A 22,738-nucleotide genomic window follows, 5' to 3' on the forward strand; every position below is an offset into this window, starting at 1 on the left:
GGGTGCAGTTTTTAGAATGGTGTTACTTTTGGGTATCTTCTATCATATAGACCCCTCAAAGTGACTTCAAATGTGAGGTGGTCCCTAAAAAAAATGGTTTTGGTAAATTTTGTTGTAAAAATGAGAAATCGCTGGTCAACTTTTAACCTAACCTAACAAAAAAAAGTTGGTTCTAAAATTGTGCTGTTGTAAACTAGACATGTGAGAGATGTTGCTTATTAAGTATTTTGTGTGACATATCTCTGTGATTTAAGGGCATGAAAATTCAAAGTTGGAAAATTGCAAAATTTTCAAAAATCACCAAATTTCCATTTTTTTTCACAAATAAACGCAAGTCATATCAAATACATTTTACCACTATCATGAAGATAAATATATTACTAAAAACAATCTCAAAATCATCAGGGTTCGTTGAAGCGTTCCAGAGTTATTACCTCATAAAGTGACAGTGGTCAGAATTGTAAAAATTGGCCCGGTCATTAAAGTGCAAACCACCTTCGGGGCTTAAGGGGTTAATAGTCTCCTTCAGAGACTTGAATCTGTGATCTCCTGATTGACTGTGTTACACATAGCAGGGTTGAAGCCCTGCTATGTGTAGCAGAAATGCTCATCTGCTATGAACGCCGGCCACGGAGCTGGAAAAGATGAAAGCTCAGAGCTGGAGCCCGCATCAACCTATGTCATAGGTCGTAAGTAGTGTTGAGCGATACCGTCCGATACTTGAAAGTATCGGTATCGGATAGTATCGGCCGATACCCGAAAAATATCGGATATCGCCGATACCGATATCCGATACCAATACAAGTCAATGGGACATCAAGTATCGGAATGTATCCTCATGGATCCCAGGGTCTGAAGGAGAGGAAACTCTCCTTCAGGCCCTGGGATCCATATTAAAGTGTAAAATAAAGAATTAAAATAAAAAATATTGTTATATTCACCTCTCCGGCGGCCCCTGGACATCAGCGGGAGGATCCGGCGTCCGGCACGGCTTCTTTCTTCAAAATGCGCGCCTTCAGGACCTGTGGAATGACGTCCCGGCTTCTGATTGGTCGCGTGCCGCCCATGTGACCGCCACGCGACCAATCAGAAGCCGCGACGTCATTCCTCAGGTCCTAGAAGGCGCTCATTCTAGGACTTTAGCTGAGGAATGACGTCGCGGCTTCTGATTGGTCGCGTGGCGGTCACATGGGCGGCACGCGACCAATCAGAAGCCGGGACGTCATACCACAGGTCCTAAAGGCGCGCATTTTGAAGAAAGAAGCCGTGCCGGACGCCGGATCCTCCCGCTGATGTCCAGGGGCCGCCGGAGAGGTGAATATAACAATATTTTTTATTTTAATTCTTTATTTTACACTTCCGATACCGATACCCGATATCACAAAAATATCGGATCTCGGTATCGGAATTCCGATACCGCAAGTATCGGCCGATACCCGATACTTGCGGTATCGGAATGCTCAACACTAGTCGTAAGACATATCTATCAAGTACAATGGGTATCAGAAGTATATTTTCTAATTCAACTTTTCTATGTGTTCCAGGATGATCAATATTGGAATATCTTCATCAAAATATTCAATGATGAAATATGTGCAGTGCCTTGACAGAGTATTCATACCCAGTGAACTTTTTCACATTTTTTCATATTATATCCACAAACTTAAATGTATTTTATTGGGATATTATGTGATATACTAACGCAAAGTAGGAAGTATTTGTGTAGTGTAAAGGAAATAATAAATGGTTTTCTAAATATTTTAAAAAATATAAATATGAAAATTGTGATGTGTATTTGTTTTCATCCCCCCTGAATTAAAACTTTGTAAGACTATCTTTCACTGCAATTACTGCTGCAAGTCATTTGGGGTCTGCCTCTAACAGCTTTGCACGTCTAGAGGATGACATTTTGCCCATTCTTCTTTCCAAACTATCTTTAGGTTAATAAAATGTGACAGAGGCGTCTGTAAACAGCAATTCTGAAGCCTAGCCATGGATTCTCAATGGAATTTTAGTCTGGACTCGGACTGCTTTTTCACACACATGAGTATGCTTTGATCTAAACCATTCCATTGTAGCTCTGACAGTATGTTTAGGGTTGTTGTCCCGCTGGAAGGTAAACTTATGCCCCAATCTTTTGCAGCCTTTAACAGGATTACCTTCACGATTGCCCTGTATTTACTTCCATCCATGTTCCCATCAACTCTGACCAGCTTCCCTGTCTCTGCTGAAGAAAAGCATCCCTACTATGTTTGACTGTCAGGATGGTGTTTTCAGGGTGATGTGCAGTGTTAGTTTTCTGCCATACCTAGCATTCTGCATTTAGCCAAAAAAGTTATACTTTCAGTCTCATCTGACCAAATCACCTTCTTCCACATGCTAGCTGTGTCCCCGACATGGCTTTTTGCAAACTGCAAACTGGACTTCTTATGGCTTGCTTTGAAAAATGTATTGTTTCTTGTCACTCTTAAATACAGGCCACATTTGTGGAGTATACAACTAAGTATCCTGTGAACATATTCTCCCACCTAAGCTCTGGATCTCTGCAGCTCCTCAAAAGGGACAATGGGCTTCTTGTTTGCTTCTTGCTTCTCTAAATTGTGCTCTCCTTGCTTGGGATGTCAGTTTAGGAGGACAGTCATGCCTTGGTAGGTTTGCAGTTGTGCCATATGTCTTCCATTTTTGGATGATGAATTGAACAGTGCTCTGTGAGATGTTCAGTGTTTGGGCTTTTTTTTATAACCTAACTCTGTTTTACTTTTCTTCACAACTTTATCCCTGACCTGTCTGGTGTGTTCCTTGGTTTTCATGATGCTGTTTGACCCTTAATGTTCTCAAGCAAACCTCTGAGGCCTTCACAGAATAGCTGTAGTTATATTTAGAATAAATGACACACAGATGGACTCAATTTACGTATTATGTGACTTTTGGAGGCAATTGGTCATTCAGGATTTTATTTAGGGGTATTAGAATGCAAATGCACTTCACAATTTTCAGATTTATATTTTTAAAATAATTAGAAAGCCATATGTGATTTCCTTTAGACTTCACAAATACTTGCTACTTTGTGTAGAATGGAGGTGTAGAAATATGATTTATTATGACCTTTCACACAAATGTTCACATTTTATTGATTTTGTGAGACTTCTCTCTTAGGTAAAATGTCCCTGAGTAGATGTCAGAGATTTCTAACCATTATTAAAAATCCCACAGATTGTTCATGATGTCCTACAGCTCTGGCAAAAATTACTGCAAAATGTTCAGTTTGTCTGATTTTTCTTTTTATAGGTATATTTTTGAGTAAAATGTAAATTGCTCATTTATTCTATAAACTTGTGACAACATGTCTCCGAATTTCCAAGCAATAAATTTAGTATTTTTTTTCTGAAAAGGAGAAATGCTCAAAATAAAAAAACCCGATGCTTTCAGACCTCAAATAATGCAAAGAAAACAAGTTCATAATTATTTGGAAACACAATACTAATGTATTAACCTAGGAAGAGATCAGAAATCAATATTGTGTGGAATAACCATGATTTTTAATCACAGCTTTCATGCGTCTTGGCATGCTTTCCACCAGTCTATCACATTGCTTCTGGCACAAAAATGTAAGCAGTTCTTCTTTGTTTGCTGGCTTGTGACTATCCATCATTCTCTTGATTACATTCCAGAGGTTTTCAATGGGGTTCAGGTCTGGAGATTGGGCTGCCCATGACAGGGTTTTGATGTGGTGGTGTCTTAATTTTTGCCAGAGTCATAGGGGTTTGTGAGAGTAATGAAAACAATACTAGCAGGATAGTAAGCAAAGACTATTGTTTATTCCTCTTTCTCTTCACCATGGGTGATAATATGCACAAGGTTTTTGTAGTTTAAGTTTCCAGTCACGTCAGGTGGGAAAGCTGTGAACATCTGATCCACCTTTTAAAAAATAAAGAACAAAAGAAAGTCAAGAAATGTATACATCTACTGGTGTTCCTGTAAATGTTGTAACAATAGTTTTTTTTAAAGGGTCCCCTGACTAGTTTTGCATCCAACAGGAATTAAGCATTGCAGGGCCCCTATTGAAATTAGTGGGCTGACTATGCAGTATATACAATAGAACGTACAGACCAAGATCTCCGTTTTGTACTGGTTCCTTCCAATGGCTGATAGAGGGGGTTCTAAAGATGGGAAGAGCACTCAATGTTCACAATTCCTTACTATTGTATTGAAAAATGTTTCATCTTAATGAAGCAACCATTTTTCTACCTGTCTTCTGCAAATTTTTCGCTCAGGCCTAGAAGCTTCCTATTCTAATGGTTTCTGCAGTGCACTAACCCCCAAATTACTTTCTTTTTTAGCTGAACCTGCAATGTTACATTGAGAAAGGCCAAATAGAATCAAACACCCCTTTACTAATTTAAGTAAGGACACTTCCAAACCTTAAAAAGAAGTCATTTTCATACTCCCTATTACATATCCACTCAACAAGAAAATTCTAGAAGCACTCCCATCAAAGTTTGCATCCTCTTAATGTATTTCAGTCATTATATTATATGATACTGTGTTCTAACAATTGCTCATTTTGCCTTTCCAGCTGCGGTAATTCTTCTCTTTTCTCTATGTAGAAACAGCAAGTCTCTTTTTCCTGCAAAAAATCAGTTCAACTCCTGACTTGGCTGCTTCCTCCTCCCACCTGCCAGGGACTTTTGCAGTGACTCATGACCCATGCAGGGAAAATTGACCTCCTGTTTCTACTTAGAGCTTGGAAGGATTAAGCTTGTCAGTTTTTAATTACATGATTTCATAGACCTAATGGAAAAGAGAAGAATCATCTGGGTTAAAGTGCAAAATGAGCAATTGTAAATATACAGTCCTATATAATATGATGATTGCAATATATTAAAAGGATAAAAAGAATAATGTTCATACAAAGGTGTTTTTTAAAAGCGGGCAGGAGCAGGACCAGGACCGTTCCTTGACACCACTCATAAAAACACTAACAAAACACTCAGGTTTGCAAGCGGCTTTTAACCACTTCTTGTTTTCAAAGAAGCCAATTTGCTTAAAAATGTGAGCTGACCACTCTTCAAACGTCTTCTGCACTGAAGATGACTTTATAAGTCAATAGAAAGGTTCAAAAGACGTCTAAGCCCTTTTTGAGCATTTTGTCAGCGATTTTGCTTCAAAAAGCATTAGTGGTTTCTAACATGTCCAACTGAGTTAAAAAAAAGTTTGAAAAAATGGGAGTAGAAAAGATACTCCAAAAACACTGGGAAAAAACCCTCCAACGTCAAAAATGCATTCAAGATATGATCAAAAAATGCTATAATTAAAAGCGCAAAGAGAAAAGGAGAAGTGTCTTTCATATGAAAAAAATTATGATTCTGACTTCCTAAAAAAAGAGTCTTTTTGCTGAGTTTTTGTAGTAGAAACTACCAAGTAAGGAGGATTATTTTGTAGAATTTCCATTCTGTTTCTGCTTCAAAGACTCAGTGTGAACACACCCTAAAAGAGTTTTCTCATGAAAGATTTATCACCTACCTACAGAATAGGTGATAAATGCTTGATCTCTAGGGTTCCCCATTGATTACAAAAATATGGGTCCTAATCCCCTTTTCCTCCTCACTTTTGTCGGGATTGAAAGGATTATCATGGCTCTCCATGACCTCCACTACTCTATCCATGTCTATGAGACTAATGCAGATAGTTTGACGCTTTATTCTGCTATCTCCTCGACTCGACTGCCTATATAATGGGCACCAGGTAAATGTGCTGTTACATGACGCCCAATCAAATAGGAGCAGCTCCATGTAACAGAAAAGCCCCAAGCAGAGAACGTTAATTTTCTATTTCAAGATAAAGACAAGAAATTCTGACATTATTAAACCCACCAAGATATATTCACTCTTAAAACCCCAAATAAGCTGAATATTCTAAATTGTTTATTCTGTCACACATAAGTACAGTAAATGAGCTGAAAATTGCACCTCTTCACTTGAGAACCTCTCAGCCTGAGTCATCAGCATTTCTCTTATGCTAAAAATAAAACATAAAAAAGAAATTAAAGACAGCTCAGAAAAGGATCCCAGCACAGCAGCTCTGCAGTCACCTGTACTTACTGATCGGATTTAAGAAGGCCACTGCCTTCAGGGTCGAACACTTTGAAAGCATTTAGAATTGTTTCCTCTGGATCGGCTCCTGCAAATTTAAATAATTACCTTTTATTATTAAAATATATCACAGGAACACAATATATGCAAAGCTGGAGCACTTCTCTCAATTGTACACAGTAGGTTTTGACATTGAGACTACAGCATCCACATCAAGAAGTCATTACCTTCATTATGAAACACCCATTGGCCACCACATGCATCTGGAGAGTGAAAACCCAGCCTTACGATATACTAATCTAGCTTTATAAAAGTAGCTATGTGCAATGAAAAACAAAGACTGAGAATGGACCTTGATGCACACTGACCAAGGATCTCCTGACAAGATTGCCTTGCGCAGGCGTGTACTATGGAGGCCATAGAATGAACTTCAATCCAATATTGCGGCCAGCATGCAGCCAGCGGGTAAGGAAAGGGTGAATCAAACACCCGAAAACCCCGCCCATATGACCGAAAACCGGTCCCGCCAAATTCAGCTGACAGGTTCCCTTTAACCTACTGATGTCTCGATTAATTTTACTTTTATTGGTATCTATTTTTATTTTAGAAATTCACCGGTAGCTGCTGCATTTCCCACCCTAGGCTTATACTCGAGTCATTAAGTTTTCCCAGTTTTTTGTGGCAAAATTAGGGGGGGTCGGCTTATACTTGGGTCGGCTTATACTCGAGTATATACGGTAATTTTGATCCCAAACTTTTTATGACACTGTATGGTTTTCTTATTATTGGTTGTATTACTTATATAATATGTTTAAAATAATAAAAAGAACTCTTGATAAAGGGTGACATTAAAGGTGAAAAAAGTTCTGAAATAATTCTTCTTGGGATAATTTACCTATATGACAAAAACCTGACAAATTAACTGGGGTGCGTAGACTTTTTGTAGCCACTCTAAGTGTTACAGTGTGTTTTACCATAGATCTGTATTCTGCCACAGTGACAATAGTGCAAATTTTTGTTCTGCATGTTGCACTCATTGTAATTGCAGTATGTTTTTCTCTATTCACCTTTGTATAAAAGAAAACACACCGCACTGTGTTGTCACCAGGGCCACAGCTGCTTTTCCCACAAGTGCTCCGGGACCCTTAATCCTGCACTTACTCTTTAAATGAATGGGGGTGCAGGTCCTTAGAGAATTTAATTACTTTGCAACACTCCTAACCAGCTGCTTTGCATAAAATTGCAATGCAGCCCCATTCAAGTGAAGGTACATGTGTAAAGATATCTGAAATTTTTGAAGTGTAGTATTTTCATCAATTTATTAGAACGTATGGCATTGTATGTTGCATTAATTTGGAGTTACAAACAAGTGCTGCGTTTTTAATTGTATCTATTGTATTTGAACAATAGTGTGTGTATTTAATGCCAGTAATAAATCATTAGGTAACAGAGGCTTTTAGAGTTATAGCCCAAATATTTAGCTCTGTAGTTAAGGATGGGCATATTTCAAAAAGCTATCGCTAAGCAGGTTTTTGGCATTCTAGTAATAACTCCTCTTGCTAGCACTTTAGAAAACTTGGACACATACATCTAAGATTCTTGGTACAAATTATAAAGTACAAACCTTTCAGCTTCTCTCCAAACATTGTTAAGAACACTGTAAAATTGATTGGTCCTGGAGCTTCTTTTAACATTTCTTCCAGTTCTTCATTTTTTACATTCAAACGCCCTTTCAAGACAAAAGCATGTGAGCACAATAATGTAATAGCTTTATAGCATTCATTAGGTGGAAGTGGTGTACGTTTGTGCCCTTAAAGAGGTGTCCACTATTTTGTCATTGATGACCTATCCTTAGGACAAGTCATCAATGTTTGATTGGTTGGGGGCACCCGGCAACCCCACTAATTAGCTGTTTTTGGTGGCGGTGGTGGCGCTGTAAGGGGATGTATTATGTCCTTGCTTCTTACCATATGCTCTGTTTGACGTAATGTTTTATTACTGATTTGTGATACTGTAAAATGTCCCATGTTGTATGTATTTACTGTTGCTGCTATGTACATATTTATTACTGTAAGTGTTTAGTAAGTGAGAACAGTGTAGTACCCAAATTTAGCCACTAGATGGGGGCATTATAGTATATGTAAAATACAGTGATATAGTGAAACCAGTTAGTAAACAGTTAAATGTAGGAGGGGTAAGCTGCAGCTCAGAGAAGGAGCACTTCCTCCTTTGAGTTAGAAGGGCCCTTGTCCCTAAATAGTCCACACAGGCTTAAGTGCCCAGGACAATAGCAGTTACCACGCAACATCCACAGCATCGGGCCTGAACAGCAGAGGCCAGTAAAGCAACAGGAAAGGAGAAAGACAAGACAGGTAGCCCTAAGATGTGCCAGCTTGTAGATTGGGCAGATACCCTCAGTATCGGTGCAAAACAGTTGCTGGGGGAGCTTCCAGAAGCAGCGAGCCTGAAACAGGAGGATGTTGGGTCACGACAAAGTACAGTACTGAAGGGCAGGACACTCACCAGGAGGCGACTAGGTTCGGAGATGGAAACTCTCTTGTCTGGGGTGAAGCAGACTAAGGAAGGCCTAACCGTAGCAGAGCTGAATTGGGAGGACACTGAGGAATCGTGCGGCATGGTCTGTTAGGGGTCGAGTTCCCGCTTCTGCACAGGGGGAATCTCGAGCCACCTCCGCTGCGGTCTCCCATTCTTGTCCAGCCGCAGTGGAGTCTGCTCAGCAAAGACGTCGGTCCCAGCGTCTCGCTCAGTCTCACTCTGTTCTGAGAGTTACTGCTGCTTCTCCAGTCTCTGCCATTAAAGTCAGTGCTAGTCAGCAGCGAGCGGACTTCTCTGGGACTAAGTCCTTGTCTGCACGTACTGAGCATGCCCAGTGCAAGATCTCCCGTTGGAGATCGAGGGTCTTGTGCTCAGGCTCTGCAGCACATTCCATTGGTCCTCTTGGCAGGTCTTGGAAGGGCAAAAGTGCTGTGGCCACTTCCTGTGCTGCAACTATATAAACTGCGCATGACCGCACGGCCATGCGCTAGTATTGTCTTACAATTGTTAATGTGTGTATGTTGTGAGTGCAAGTCGTTCTTGGATACCCCTACCCTATTGAATGTCTGTTCGCGGAAGGTGTATGGTTGCTATCTAGCGCCCGACTTATCCTACAGCACTAATCACACATTACAGCGTCCAGTTGCTGTGACCGCCAGTACGGCGCCGTGCACTTCCTCTGTGCTTTCCTTACCCAAGCCTGGGTGGTTAGTGGCGTTCGTCAGTGCGGCACCGCATGCACTCTTGTGCCTTAATATCGTTATTCAGTTTCCTTACACACTCAGTTGCGGTGTTGTGCCAGCAAGGGTCTAATCGGACTTCAATCCTAGTTGGGGTTGAGTTCGCTGACTACTTGCTCGCGCTTTAGGTACGGTACCGCGGTCCTGTGACTTAACAGGATTGCTTCTTTCACGCTGGGTGAGGTTAACCCACGCGTGTATACTTTAGTGTACCGCCATATAGTCTGCAAATTGCTAGCAGCAGGTTTTCACCTGCACGGTGGACCCCGGACTGCGAACGCATCTATATCATCTGTCTTGGTGCGTTCCGCCAGTCCTAACATGGTCCAACCCCGGTATGTGTTATGTGACAGCAAGGAATGTGCAAGGAAAGATGAGAAGATGTGTAATGCGATTTCTTTTCAATGCTGTGAAGAATCTGGATGTGCTGTGTAAAGCTAACTGTAAAGTTATTTGAAAGTTGAAAAGGACTGTGTCTCAATCTTTATTACACTGACTGAAGGGAACCCACAGCGAAACAGAGGTAACCCTGACAGCGGAGAGAATGGAGCCACAAGTACACAAAGTGATGGACAATGTTTTCATGTATTGGGAGACCAGGGCACTGATGTACCAGAGTGTTCAGCCATGACTACGGCCCTGGTCGAGCCCCTTACAGCGCTGCCAGTCAAAACGGCTTGATTTTGGAGCTGCACAGTCTCCTGATAGTGTCCTGATAGTGGGTACTGCACATCCGCCCCTATTGATGTTTTGTTTTTAGTCTTCAGAATCAGAGTGTTTAGGGCTCACTCACACTTGCGTATAAATTGGACTAGTGCAATCCAATAAAAAATCTAATTGTTCTTGGACCAATGTTACTCAATGAGGCTGTGCAGATCTGCTCTTTTTTCTCACCTGTATTCAGCGTGAGGATAAAAAAAATAAAGCCGCATGCTGCGGATAGATGCGTAAATCAGACAAGACTCGCCAATGCACGTCTATGGGTGTGAGAAAAAATTGGACGACACACGGACCACGGACACACGGATCAGTATGGCATCCGATTTCTGCGCACACATCTCAAGGGATCCAGCCAAGCACATTGTAACATTAGGTCTTGAGAATAGTAGTAAGATTTAGAGATAGGATAGAGTGTTAGATATAGATAGGAATGGGAACGTGCAGTGGAGGGCACAGTAAAAGCAGGAAATAGATAAGTCCAGCATAGGAACTGTTAAAGTATCCAGGAACAGCCTCATTTTGAGAGGGGCAAGGATAGTTATATGGGGAAACAATTCCTGGATTTAGCCAGATAGAGATGAGAGATTAGATAGGAGAACTGAACTTGTGGAGTTCATGCCCAGAGGGCTGAAAAGCACGGGAAAGCACGATGTTTTGGGCAATATGAGGACGGCCACCACTAAAGGCCCCTTCACATTTAGCGACGCTGCAGCGATACCGACAACGATTCGGATCGCTGCAGCGTCGCTGTTTGGTCGCTGGAGAGCTGTCACACAGACCGCTCTCCAGCGACCAACGATGCCGGTAACCAGGGTAAACATCGGGTAACTAAGCGCAGGGCCGCGCTTAGTAACCCGATGTTTACCCTGGTTACCATGCTAAAAGTAAAAAAAAACAAACACTAGATACTTACCTACAGCCGTCTGTCCTCCAGCGCTGCGCTCTGCTTCTCTGCTCTCCTCCTGTACTGGCTGTGAGCCGGAAAGCAGAGCGGTGACGTCACCGCTCTGCTTTCCGGCTCACAGCCAGTACAGGAGGAGTGCAGAGCACAGCGCTGGAGGACAGACGGCTGTAGGTAAGTATCTAGTGTTTGTTTTTTTTACTTTTAGCATGGTAACCAGGGTAAACATCGGGTTACTAAGCGCGGCCCTGCGCTTAGTTACCCGATGTTTACCCTGGTTACCAGTGAAGACATCACTGGATCGGTGTCACACACGCCGATCCAGCGATGTCTCCAGGGAGTCCAGCGACGAAATAAAGTTCTGGACTTTATTCAGCGACCAACGATCTCCCAGCAGGGGCCTGATCGTTGGTCGCTGTCACACATAACGATTTCATTAACGATATCGTTGCTATGTCACAAATAGCAACGATATCGTTAACAATATCGTTATGTGTGAAGGTACCTTTACTTTACCGAATATTTCCAGAACGTCCAGGGCCTGCTGCCCAAATTAGTTGGATTTAATGCCTTATTTACCTTCCAGAAGAGGAAGCTGAATGGGGAACTGTCAGGAAAACGGGTCGGAACCCATGAAAGCGGCAGAGCCAGACAGAATATTTCAGGGGTCAGGGGTGCCAGACCATAAAGGGATAACTCAAGCTGAAAAACACCTGACTGCAACATCATATCATGCTGTAGCTAAGTTGGAAGTTGGAATATTCAGCAAAGTTCACTTGTTTGAAAAGGATCAATTATCTCCTATTCAATGTGCAGCTGGTCCAAGAACCAGGAATGCAGGGATAGTGATGTGTAATCTAATTCATACAATGCACAAGGGAGATGGGACATTATTTACTAGTGTGGTGCCAGAGGGTGGGAACTCATACATTAAAAAAAATACGTGAGGTCCCCCCTATTTTATGAAACCAGCAAAGGTAAAGCAGACAGCTTATATGATGCATAGTTATTGGACCTTTACCAGCCTAAAAATATCAGCCGTCAGCCGCCCCAGAAGTAGAACATTACATGAGGTACTCCAAGTCTGGCCGTCACCCTTCCTGATTGCCCTGGTGCGTTGGCAGTTGGGGTAATGGGGCTTGGGGTCACTTGCGCTCCACGGGATGAGGTGTCGTGAAGAGCTGTGATGTCAGTAATGTTACTGCTCTTCACAGTTGTCGGCCGTGTGGCTGTTGCTAAAAGCCTATGAATTCTCAGAAGAATGATCCATAGACTTTGGACTACGTCGGACCTGTGTAGGACTTTTTTTTTGTAAATTGGTGAGTAAGGGAAGTATCTTGTTTTTATTTTTCTCTTTATATGTTTTTCAGGTTTCCATTTGTGGACTATGTCGGATTCCTTGGATTACATTGGACCTACTTGTTTTTTTTTTTTTGTTTTAAAATAAATTGGTGAACCAGGGAAAAAGTAGGAGTGTTTTCTTAAATAAACTATTTTTAAGTGGATTTTTTTTACTTTTTTGTACTGGGTTAGTAATGGGGGTGTCTGACACCTCTCCATTGCTAACACTAGGGCTTGATGTCAGCGGGATTTTGAACAGTTTACAGCTGATATCAACTCCAAACTCCATTACCTTGATTGTCAATGCACCAAGGCAATCAGGTAGAGCGATGGCGAAGCATCAGACTTGGAGCAACTCATGTGATAAAAAACACACAAGTAGTCAGCTTACCTGAAAATCTGCCACCTCTCATCTGTTCCTGCATGGAGGTCGGAGCACACAGTCCACAGGAAGAAATACGATAGCTCCAGCAGGAAATTAAAGTAAAAATTCTTGTTTATTTCTTCATATTTAAAATTTAGATAATGGTAAACCACTCAAAAAGTATTGCACAGCATCACGCATAAGAAATTCATGGAGTGGCAGCGTTATTCTGACGCGTTTCGACTTAATGTCTTGCTGTGCAATACTTTGAGTGGTTTACCATTATCTATATTTTAAATATGAAGAAATAAACAAGAATTATTACTTGAATTTCCTGCTGGACCAATCGTATTTCTTCCAACTCATGTGATGTGCCTCTTTTGGGTTGACTGAGGTCTGGTATTTTTAGGCAGGGGAGGACCCAATAACCATGGACCTTCCCAGCATGATAATTTCAGCTTACAGCTGTCTGCTTTACCTTTGATGGTTTCATAAAATAGTGGAGATAGCAAGTCATATTTCTAATTTATTTATTTGGTTAAACATCTATCTATATCTTTATGTATGAATGCTTTATTATTTTTGTCAACTAGCTTTTAAGTTTACATAGAGTAATATAGTATGTAAAAGGTGATGTTAAAAACATGTCCTACGGATCACATATGGATCCGAGCTGAAAAAATAATCTCACACTCGCATGACACAAACTAAACCGTACAGATTCCACTTGTCCAACTTTTCTGGATGAAAATCGGACCGATTTTTTTATACTGTGTGAGCGAATCCTTATTAGCATAATCGGACTGATTTTCGGGATGGAGAGCATACGGTCCTCTGACCCCAGCCTTAGAGTGGATACTCCTATAATTAATATCACCCAATTGTTAATGTAGTCAGTCAGCGATCATCAAGAGGAATAAACAGAAGAACACCAAAATGTTGGGTTTTAAGAAAATAGGTTTTGGAATTTTGATTCTTAAACAGAAATATCCGGAGAGATGACAGGTCCTCTTTAAATGGATGTTACTCCCCCAGGTAGCAAATACTTAAGAGTTTGCCTTAAGTAAAATAAACCCGCTATTTTTATCTATCGCTAACTCTGATGACAGCTGTATTCTCTCCAATGACAATTGAGGCTTGTGGATCCTACACAATTATGTGGATAGCATTACAGTTTCATGTGCGGACATGGCAGTGTGGTATGTGTGACATTTAGATAACTTATGGACAGTATATCCAGGATGTAATAATGAAGGATTAGCTTGTAGCATCATTTCCATAAACTGCTCATATATTATTGGCACCATGTTCTCAGATATTGTACTAGCCGCCTGTGTCTATTTTGCTTTGAAGTTATTTTAGAAGCTTCTTTATATTTAGTAGGAGAGTGGACTATGTACACACATTCATATGTAGCCCGTATTACCTAAAGCTGCAAAGGTATCTCGGAGATCTTCTTTATCGATGAACCCATCTCGATTCTGGTCCATAATGGTAAAAGCCTCAATTAAGACGAATAAAATAGAAGTCAATCATTTTTATTGTAAGCATTTTGTATTTTTTTAATATGTTTGATAAATTTGACCTGTGTGGTCTTTGTCCAATGCTTTATAATGGGATGTGTGGGGCCTAATAAGAGTAATATACAGTAATAGATAAATCCCACAAAAAGATATAGGTTCCAATTCATCAAAACTTTTACTCCAGTGTTCTGGCATAAAAAGCTTTGAAAAGTCGAAACATTTTGGCGCAACTTGAGGCTGCGCTTAAATTTGGTGACTTTTGGCGTTCTCATGCATTTTCACCTAACTCAGACAAAGTTGGCGGTGCATAAGTGGAACAGATGGCGAGACGACCACCACTCGTCAAATTCATGATGAGCGGCAGCGTTCACTACGCCACAAATCTTACTCCAGCAGGGATTGGAGTAGGATTTGTGGCGAGGCACACACAGAGGTGCATGCCACTGTTACGACACTCCTTAATAGGTGTATGCCTCTTCATGAATGAAGAGTGTTTGACTCAAGCATGTCCCTTAGTCTAAACTGATGTGAACGAGGCCATTTTATTTATCCCAGTTTACAATTTTTAACAATAGCATGAATACAGCATTAAATTAATTCCAGGCCAGTACTTCAGGCATGACTAGGCCTCTGACATCCTTGCACGCAGTGAAGTCTAAAGTCTACGAGAGCCAGGGTCTCGAGTGAAGCAGTTGAAGGCAATGTGTGCGACAGGGAAATGAGAAAAGAAGAGGAGTGGAGGAGCAGACGGTGAGCTGTGGGGACCGCAGGACAGGTCAATGGTGAGGTATTATGTTTTGTTTTGTTTTTTTACATCCTACTTTATTTTGACCATGGTAAGGAACATTCAGTTTGCCGGGAATATCTTCCCTGTGACCCAAATTTCCATGAAAAATTTGAACGAGTTCAAATCTCGTCCGATTTGCACAGCTCTAATTTTCTAAATGTACCTGGAGGTAGGGATACCTTAAATAGACGAAAACTAGAGATGTGCGAATCGGCAGATTTTTCGTGAAAAAATACTGCTTTGGCTTTATGACGTTAAAGATGAGCACTAGTTTTGGCCGATATCTGATGTCATAGAGCCAAAGCAGTATGGTAGATTCTGACTGTACCGTTTACCTACACACATCAGTTACCTCCTTAAATTCTTGAATCTGGGTTTGCTCAAACATGGAGAATACGTTGGAGTTGGCCCCTTCTGCCCTCTTCTTTGCTTTCTTGGGAGACTTGAGATGTTATGAAAAATGAAAAAAAAAATTACATTTTATATTTGCATGTTATCAACAGGCTACTTCTGTGCAAAAAAAAAAAATCTAATTTCACTCAGTAGGCTAAGTACGTATGGAAGAATAAAGAGATTTTAGAACTGTCTGCTAGATTACGATTAACCTCTTCATAATTATAATAGTCTGGTTAAGCAATCTGGTTACTCATCTATTATTTAAAGGGAACCTGTCAGTCTGCCAGTCTGATATCCCAACCAGTGCCCTGAATACACTGAACTATGTTTTACTCTGTAGTGTTGAAAAAATTCTAAAAAATATATTGGGTGGCTCAGTGGTTAGCACTGTTGCTTTGTAGAGCTGGGGTCCTGGGTTCATATCCCACCAAGGACAACATCTGCTAGGAGTTTGTGTGTTCTCCCCATGTTTGCGTGAGTTCTCCGGTTTCTTCCCACACTCCACCGACATACTGATAGGGAATGTAGATTGTGAGCCCTAATGGGGACAGTGATGATGTCTGTAAAGCGCTATATAAGCAAAGCATAATAAATAAATATATAAGTTTATAAACTGCCTGGCTCAATATAAAGTGTCCAAAAAGTGCCCCTCTAGCTACTTCCCATCTAGCTGGATTTAAAGTAAACCTCACAGACGATACATGCTGCCCAATCCGTGGACAGCTTATTTCAGATAGTGGCTGTACAATCTCTGCCAGGTATATTTTACTTTGAAACACTCTGGCAGTTAAGAGAATAGCCGCCAGAAAAAGAGCAGTACTTTAGACTAGCTGAATAAGCAGGTCTTCGGCAGCTTCTGTCCGATCACTGTCCTGGATTGACAAATCTCTGCCTACATGCGCATATAGGCAGAGACATGTAAGTCATTGGCATTGGGTGAGGAGAAGCTGACAGGGACCCACCTGTCCGACTAGTCTAGAGCACCGCTATTTCTGATACATGCTGCTCACGGATTGGCTAGCATGGATCAGATGGAGGGTTCACTAGAGCCAGTTTTTGCTCTTATTTTATTCTCACTGCTCCCTGAGTGCTCTGTTTTGTGTTTCTTTTGAATCTACCATACAGTTCCAATAATATGGGCCTGTTTATCAAGTACTATTTTTTATGGTCTGTGAAGAGTAACCATTATTTAAATTTTTATTTTATATCAATAGTACCTATGAAAATAAGCAAATTTATAATATATTTTATCAGGGAAATCTGCTCCTTTCTTTCTCCTCCAGGACTGATCATTTATTTTCAAAAGTGTCAATTCAGTGGTAAAATCTGTATTCAGTGAAGACAGATTGTTACATTACTGAGACAGGAGATGGCATTTGGTATTGAAAAAAATTCTGTGTAGAAAGAGGGAGGAGAGGAGAAGGGAGGAGATCTGGTTCTAGCTCCTTCCTCCTCCTCTTATCTCCCCTCTACTTAGAATCTTATTAAAAAACAACTATTTTCCTGTGTACTACTGATTTAGGGAATAAAAATTAAAACAACAGTTACTCTTTAAGGCAGGGGTGTCAAACTGCATTCCTCGAGGGCTGCAAACAGGTCATGTTTTCAGGATTTCCTTGTACTGCACAGGTGATAATTTAATCACCAACTCATTATTTGTGTAGGTGATTAAATTATCACCTGTGCAGTACAAGGAAATCCTGAAAACGTGACCTGTTTGCAGCCCTCGAGGAATGCAGTTTGACACCCCTGCTTTAAGGGAACATGGTTCACAGAGTAATAATGCAGAGCAACCTAAATATGTGCCCCCAGAGAATCCCGTGAGCCACGTCCCCTTAGACAAGTCCATTAAAATTAGCACTAAAAAGGTCTAGATCTCTGGAACTGTAAAAAATAAACAAGTAAACAAAAAAAAATTGAATACTCAGAGGAGCAGCAGGAATAAAATAGGAGCAAAAACGAGCAACTTTTGACTCAGTGACAGGTCCTCATTAATGTGCAAGTCTCTCCCTGTTTGTACATAGGAAGAATCACGTCAATCCGTCTGAGACAGGCGGGTACAATCCGGCAGGGAGAAGTTCCTCAGATACATCTCTAAGGCACCAAGTTAAACTCCATATTTTGGAAAATAATTCCGCCAATGTAAATATAGGAACAATATATGAACCATCCAGCAGGGATGTATGGCATGGAACACCGCAGCCCCAGTACATTGCTTAGTGGCTGCTGCCGAGTGCTGCACTTTAATTCCCATTCATGAGATGTCGTATTGATTACATATAGATGGTTCATCAATGTGTCAGACCCAGAGAACCCCTCTAAAGTTATCTGTATAAATCATAATGAGATAATGTAAAAAAATACAATTGTCCATAAAAAATGTGTTAAAAAACAAACCAATTTTTAAATACTGTCCCCAAGTTCAGCAATCTCTCTGGTTCCTGCTATAATTTTTGCTGATTGCTTTGCAGCATTGTTGATGTGATGTCACCACTGCAGCCAATCATTGAGCTCAGTCGCTCTGCCAATGAAAATGGCACGATTTGCTGGGTACAGTTATTGGCTGCAGCGTTGTCACCTTGATGTGACTGTTGTATCTGATTAAAGGAGACCGGGGCAGTGGCGGAGATACCGTGCTGGACCCAAGAACTAAGTAAAATGTGTTTCTTTTTTTAAAACATAACTGAGCTTAATGGCAAAAGGTTTTTGAAGAGAGGCAGCCCCTTTAACAGTCATATAAAAACATAAAAATATACTCTGGATAAAATAACTACACATATGTCTGCTGCTGAGAGTAACTGCCAAGGCAGGAAAAGGAGGATGACAACTGAATATGTCAACTTTATTTTTTCTTAATTTTTTGCCTGAAAGATTTTACAGAATGTAAAAGCATTGTTAAAGGGAATCTGTCAGTAAGATAAATCCCCCCAAAACAGTTTATATAGGTATATTGGTCAGTGAAAGAAAACACAGGGGAACCTTTCTAACCGCTGTCTATTGCCTAAAACAGAAATCCATGATTTTTGCAATATGCAAATGAGTCGTTAAGTGCTTTATCATGCTCAGAGAATTTAGCGAAACTCTGCCTCCTGAGGTTACTTCCCTCCTGAGTGCCTCCCCCTCAGTGTATCTGTGACATCTTGTGCTGGCCATAAAATCTAGTGTCTGTGTAGATCACTTTCCTCGCTCCTATGCCCTGCTAAGGGCACTGGCCTCAGTATTGAACTGTTTGCGCTTACTCTGCCCAGTCATGCTGATCTCCTCCTTGCTCTTCTTCCTAGTGTACACTGGGGCTCAGCAGCACATGCGCAGTTAAGAGCTGAAGTCAATGTCCTTCGCAGGTCACCTTAGTGCACAGAAGCATTGAAAGTGTCGATCTATGCAAGCGTTAGATTTCCTGGCCAGTTCCTGACATCACAGACACATTGAGCTACCACTCATATGGAAATAACTTCAGGAGGCAGAGTTTTGGTAAGTGCTCTGGGTGGGACAAAGCACTTAATACCCGATTTACATATTGTGAAAATTATAGATTTCTCCAAATTCAGGCAGCAATGTGTTTATCTTTCACTGATCTACATGCCCATATAATCGGTTTAGGGGAGATTGATCTTGCTGACAGGTTCCCTTTAAACAATGCGGTAAGGTAAAGATGTGATTTGCATGGTTACACAAATCTTAATATGATTGTCAGTTTTATAGCATTTATGGTAAAAATTGTCTATAAATGTAACAAGGTTTTAGTTTTGCCCAGTGTGAGATAGTAAAAGTGTCCTATAAAATAAACATATGGAGCAGATTGACTTTTTGAAAGTGCAAACTTGGACTAGATAGTGTTAACATGCCCCTGATTTATCTCAGTAGTATAGGCTATGTTGAGTTGAGTCTAGGTCTTTACTACCTATTTGTCATCAGACACTTACTAATGAGCCGTGTCCACTTTCAGCAGGGCCACGCCTCATGTTAATTGTGTCTTGGAAAGTGTCTAATGCTACATTCACACTCCTGTGTGTTGCGTCCTTGGGGCACAGAACCGGCCCTGGGTCTCCTGACCCAAACTCACCAGCCTTATATGCATATGTAGTCTATGCATCACAGTCCTTACTCGGACCGCAACACATGGATGTGTGAATCCAGCCTCGAACAAATAGTGAATGTGGTGTGCTGCAATGCAAGTAAGACGGCTTTTTGGTGCCAAGTAAGGCAGAAGTAAAGAAGATGTCCACTAAAATAAATAATGCTCCCATCAATTTAAACAGTGGAAAGAAGTATTTTTGTAAATACCTCTGGTTGCCATTCTTGCCTGTGAGTGGCGCTATTGCTGACTGCTCACTGGGCATCACGTGACCCCGGCTGCAGCCGCCAAAGACGTCACGTCAAGTTCTGGGAACCCAGAAGTGTCGCCCAGTGCCATGCACCCCCCTGAGAGACTGGGCAGTGGGCGGTCCTGAGACGCTTATGAGAGCCTTCTATGTTGAGCCTATCTTAGTGCCCCCAAGCGATCAGCTGTAATGTTTGGGGATGCATTGCAGAGCACCCATTTAAATTATCATGTGATCTAGGTAAAGGCAGTTTCACATGTATTGTTTTTGCATACAAAAAAAAAAATGACCAATTTTCACCAGTATTTTGGATCAGATGTTCATCGGTGTTTGTCCCATGTGTCAGTTTTCACCATAGTGTGTCTTAAATTTTTCTTGTATGCAAAAAAAAAAGTGGGTGAAGATTTCCTGGCTTACTGTGAGAGAAAAATGAACAGCACAAGTATCCTACCTGTGTGCTGTCTGAGTTTTTCACAGACCCATAGGTTTGAGTGCATGATTTTGATCAGTGACCAAGATCAAAACTGGACACGTCTCTTTTTTGGCAGGCATGTAGTGCTCAAAAAAGTGGACATGTGAACAGCACAGCACACCATAATGAAAAGCAGGGATAGAAGACATAAGAGCAAAATGGAACGTGTGAAGGAAGCCTTACTCGGTCTTCCAGAAGGTTTTCAAAATCAGCAGCACAGTCTAATAACATGTGATCCGAAATGACCAGGTGCAAAAGCAGCTAAAAGTCCTGACTGCTCAGATTCTGTATCACACAGAATAGATGGAAACACCACAACAATTTTTTAACAAACTGATGTGAATCCCTCATATACACAAACGTCCGCCATCCTAAGCATGTCTGTGTAAATTAAGCTGGCATCCCCGAGCCTGGCCCACCTGTGGCCACCAATGAGTACATGAGTTTGAGGATTACGAGGCAAGTTGCTAAAGCCCCCGTCACACACAGCGAGATCGCTAGAGAGATCGCTGCTGAGTCACAAGTTTTGTGACGCAACAGCGACCTCAGTAGCGATCTCGCTATGTGTGACACGTAGCAGCGACCAGGCCCCTGCTGTGAGATCGCTGGTCGTGTCGGAATGGCCTGGACCTTTTTTTGGTCATTGACACCTTACCAAAGACCTCATGACAGGACGTCCCTCATTGAGGTCTGTTAATCGTCATGAAATAGCTGCCATGTGACATCGTTGTACAGGTCGCTACAGGTCGCCGCATCGCTGCTGCGTCGTTGGGGAGATCTCACAGTTTGACATCTCACCAGCGACCACATAGCGACGCAGCAACGATCCCTGACAGGTCGTATCGTTGTCGGGATCGCTGTAGCGTCGCTAAGTGTGACGGGGCCTTAAGTCTTGTACTCAGCCGCCCATACAGGTGGAGGTGGCTGTGCTGCCACACACGGAAACAGTCTCAAGGATTCACAATGATTTATTAATGAAGTGTTGTGATGTTGCCATTTATTCTGAGTCTTGCTGAGTGAAAGAGGCTTTTTCACTCCTCAGGTTGGGCCATGTTCAGAATTTGGTCAGGATTTTACATTAGTATTTGTAAGTAAAGCCAAGAATGGGTGAAAAATGCAGAAGTGGTGACGAGTTTCTATTATACTTTTCCTCTGTTCCTCTCCTGGTTTTGACTAACAAATATTGATATGAAATACTGTTGAAAATACTGCCGCGTGAATGAGGCCTATACGTGAGAGTCTTGAACAGTGGTCCCCAACTCCAGGCCTCGAGGGCCGCCAACAGTGCAGGTTTTCAGGATTTCCTTAGTATTGCACAGGGGTTGGAATCATCACCTGTGCAGATGATCACATTACCACCGATGCAATACTAAAGAAATCCTGAAAACCTGCACTGTTGGCGGCCCTCGAGGCCTGGAGTTGGGGACCCCTGGTCTTGAATATAATTTTCTATTGAGGGATATATAAATGCATGTCCTACACTGGACAACCCCTTGGAGGACTCTCAAGTCCATAAAACAATCTCGATATTGATGAAGGCTGACTAATCATAATATAACACCTGCAATTAAGGTTTAAGTTTTTATGTATCATACTTAATTTATTCTGATACTCTAAATTCAATAATTCTAAAAAAACATAGTTATCTAAAATAATATAAAGCAATTGTCATGCAATAATTGCAAGCAAAATATTGTCAATAATGGTCAGAAAACATGGTAAAAAGCAGATATATTGTATATACTATGTGTTAAAAGACATCATTGCAAGGTATGAAGTAAAATGATGACATTTGTAAAATACCAGTTGTTAAAAACCACCAATACCTTTAGTATACCAGTAACACATGTTAGATGTTGATTTTCTACCATCACTCTCCCACTACAGAACTCTCATCCCATCCTAGAATAATTTACATGACCCATAACTATCTGCTCCGACTCTTAATTCATGACTCTCCACTAGTGATGATCTACACCGAGGTCACAAATGTCCATGTTGTACTTACCATTGTTCGGCTGGCACTTGGGGTGTTACTGTCAGCGAACCTCCTGGACCTGATCTGTGAGCTTTGCCCAGTCACACAATAAATATGCCCCGTACTAGTTATAAATAAACTCATGACCACTTTTGGCAGTCTTGGGTAGCCCCATCCTCATACATGCCTTTCCCTTGTCTCCAAACTTGACACATTGTTGTACACGCTGATGATATGTGAGACAAAGAAGATCTGAAGGTTATGGAAACCCAACGCTTGTGAAGCTCCATCCCGTGTGCAGTCTTATTTAAAGCAACAATACCACAGCAGATGCTGCGGACACAGCTCGTAACAATTGCTGCAGAATGCCAACTTTTTTCTATTGTTTGTCATTTCTTCTTATTACTACCTAAGGAGTGGTCTGCTGCTTACCCAGGAGATGACAAATAATCTTGTAGATTGTAAGCTTGCGAGCAGGGACCTCACCCCTAATGTCACGGTTTAAATTGCCTTAACTTGTATTGAATTTATTATCTGTACATGTCC

At 41.3% G+C, this 22,738-nt stretch overlaps 1 protein-coding gene across 1 annotated transcript; it reads right to left on the reverse strand.

Moving 5' to 3' along the window:
* Positions 1–3,796: 3,796 nt before the first annotated feature.
* On the reverse strand, positions 3,797–22,338 carry MYL2 (myosin light chain 2). The gene is made up of 7 exons (XM_069754861.1): positions 22,223–22,338; positions 15,377–15,466; positions 14,141–14,216; positions 7,717–7,821; positions 6,102–6,180; positions 5,970–6,018; positions 3,797–3,918 (listed from the first exon to the last, which is right to left on the reverse strand). Exons 1-7 carry the CDS (start codon positions 22,334–22,336, stop codon positions 3,817–3,819), a joined length of 615 nt encoding a protein of 204 aa, XP_069610962.1. The 5' UTR covers positions 22,337–22,338; the 3' UTR covers positions 3,797–3,816.
* Positions 22,339–22,738: the final 400 nt, after the last annotated feature.

This window comes from Ranitomeya imitator, chromosome 1 (assembly GCF_032444005.1).
Source record: "Ranitomeya imitator isolate aRanImi1 chromosome 1, aRanImi1.pri, whole genome shotgun sequence".
Lineage (NCBI taxonomy): Eukaryota > Metazoa > Chordata > Amphibia > Anura > Dendrobatidae > Ranitomeya > Ranitomeya imitator.

Coding starts and splice junctions, on each gene's coding strand:
- MYL2 (XM_069754861.1), bottom strand. CDS start 22,336: ATGAGTTTATTTATAACTAGTACGGGGCATATTTATTGTGTGACTGGG. Junction 6,181..7,716: donor GTTTGGAGAGAAGCTGAAAG/GTTTGTACTTTA, acceptor TTAAATTTGCAG/GAGCCGATCCAGAGGAAACA. Junction 3,919..5,969: donor AGAGGTTCTCAAGTGAAGAG/GTGCAATTTTCA, acceptor ATTTTTTAAAAG/GTGGATCAGATGTTCACAGC.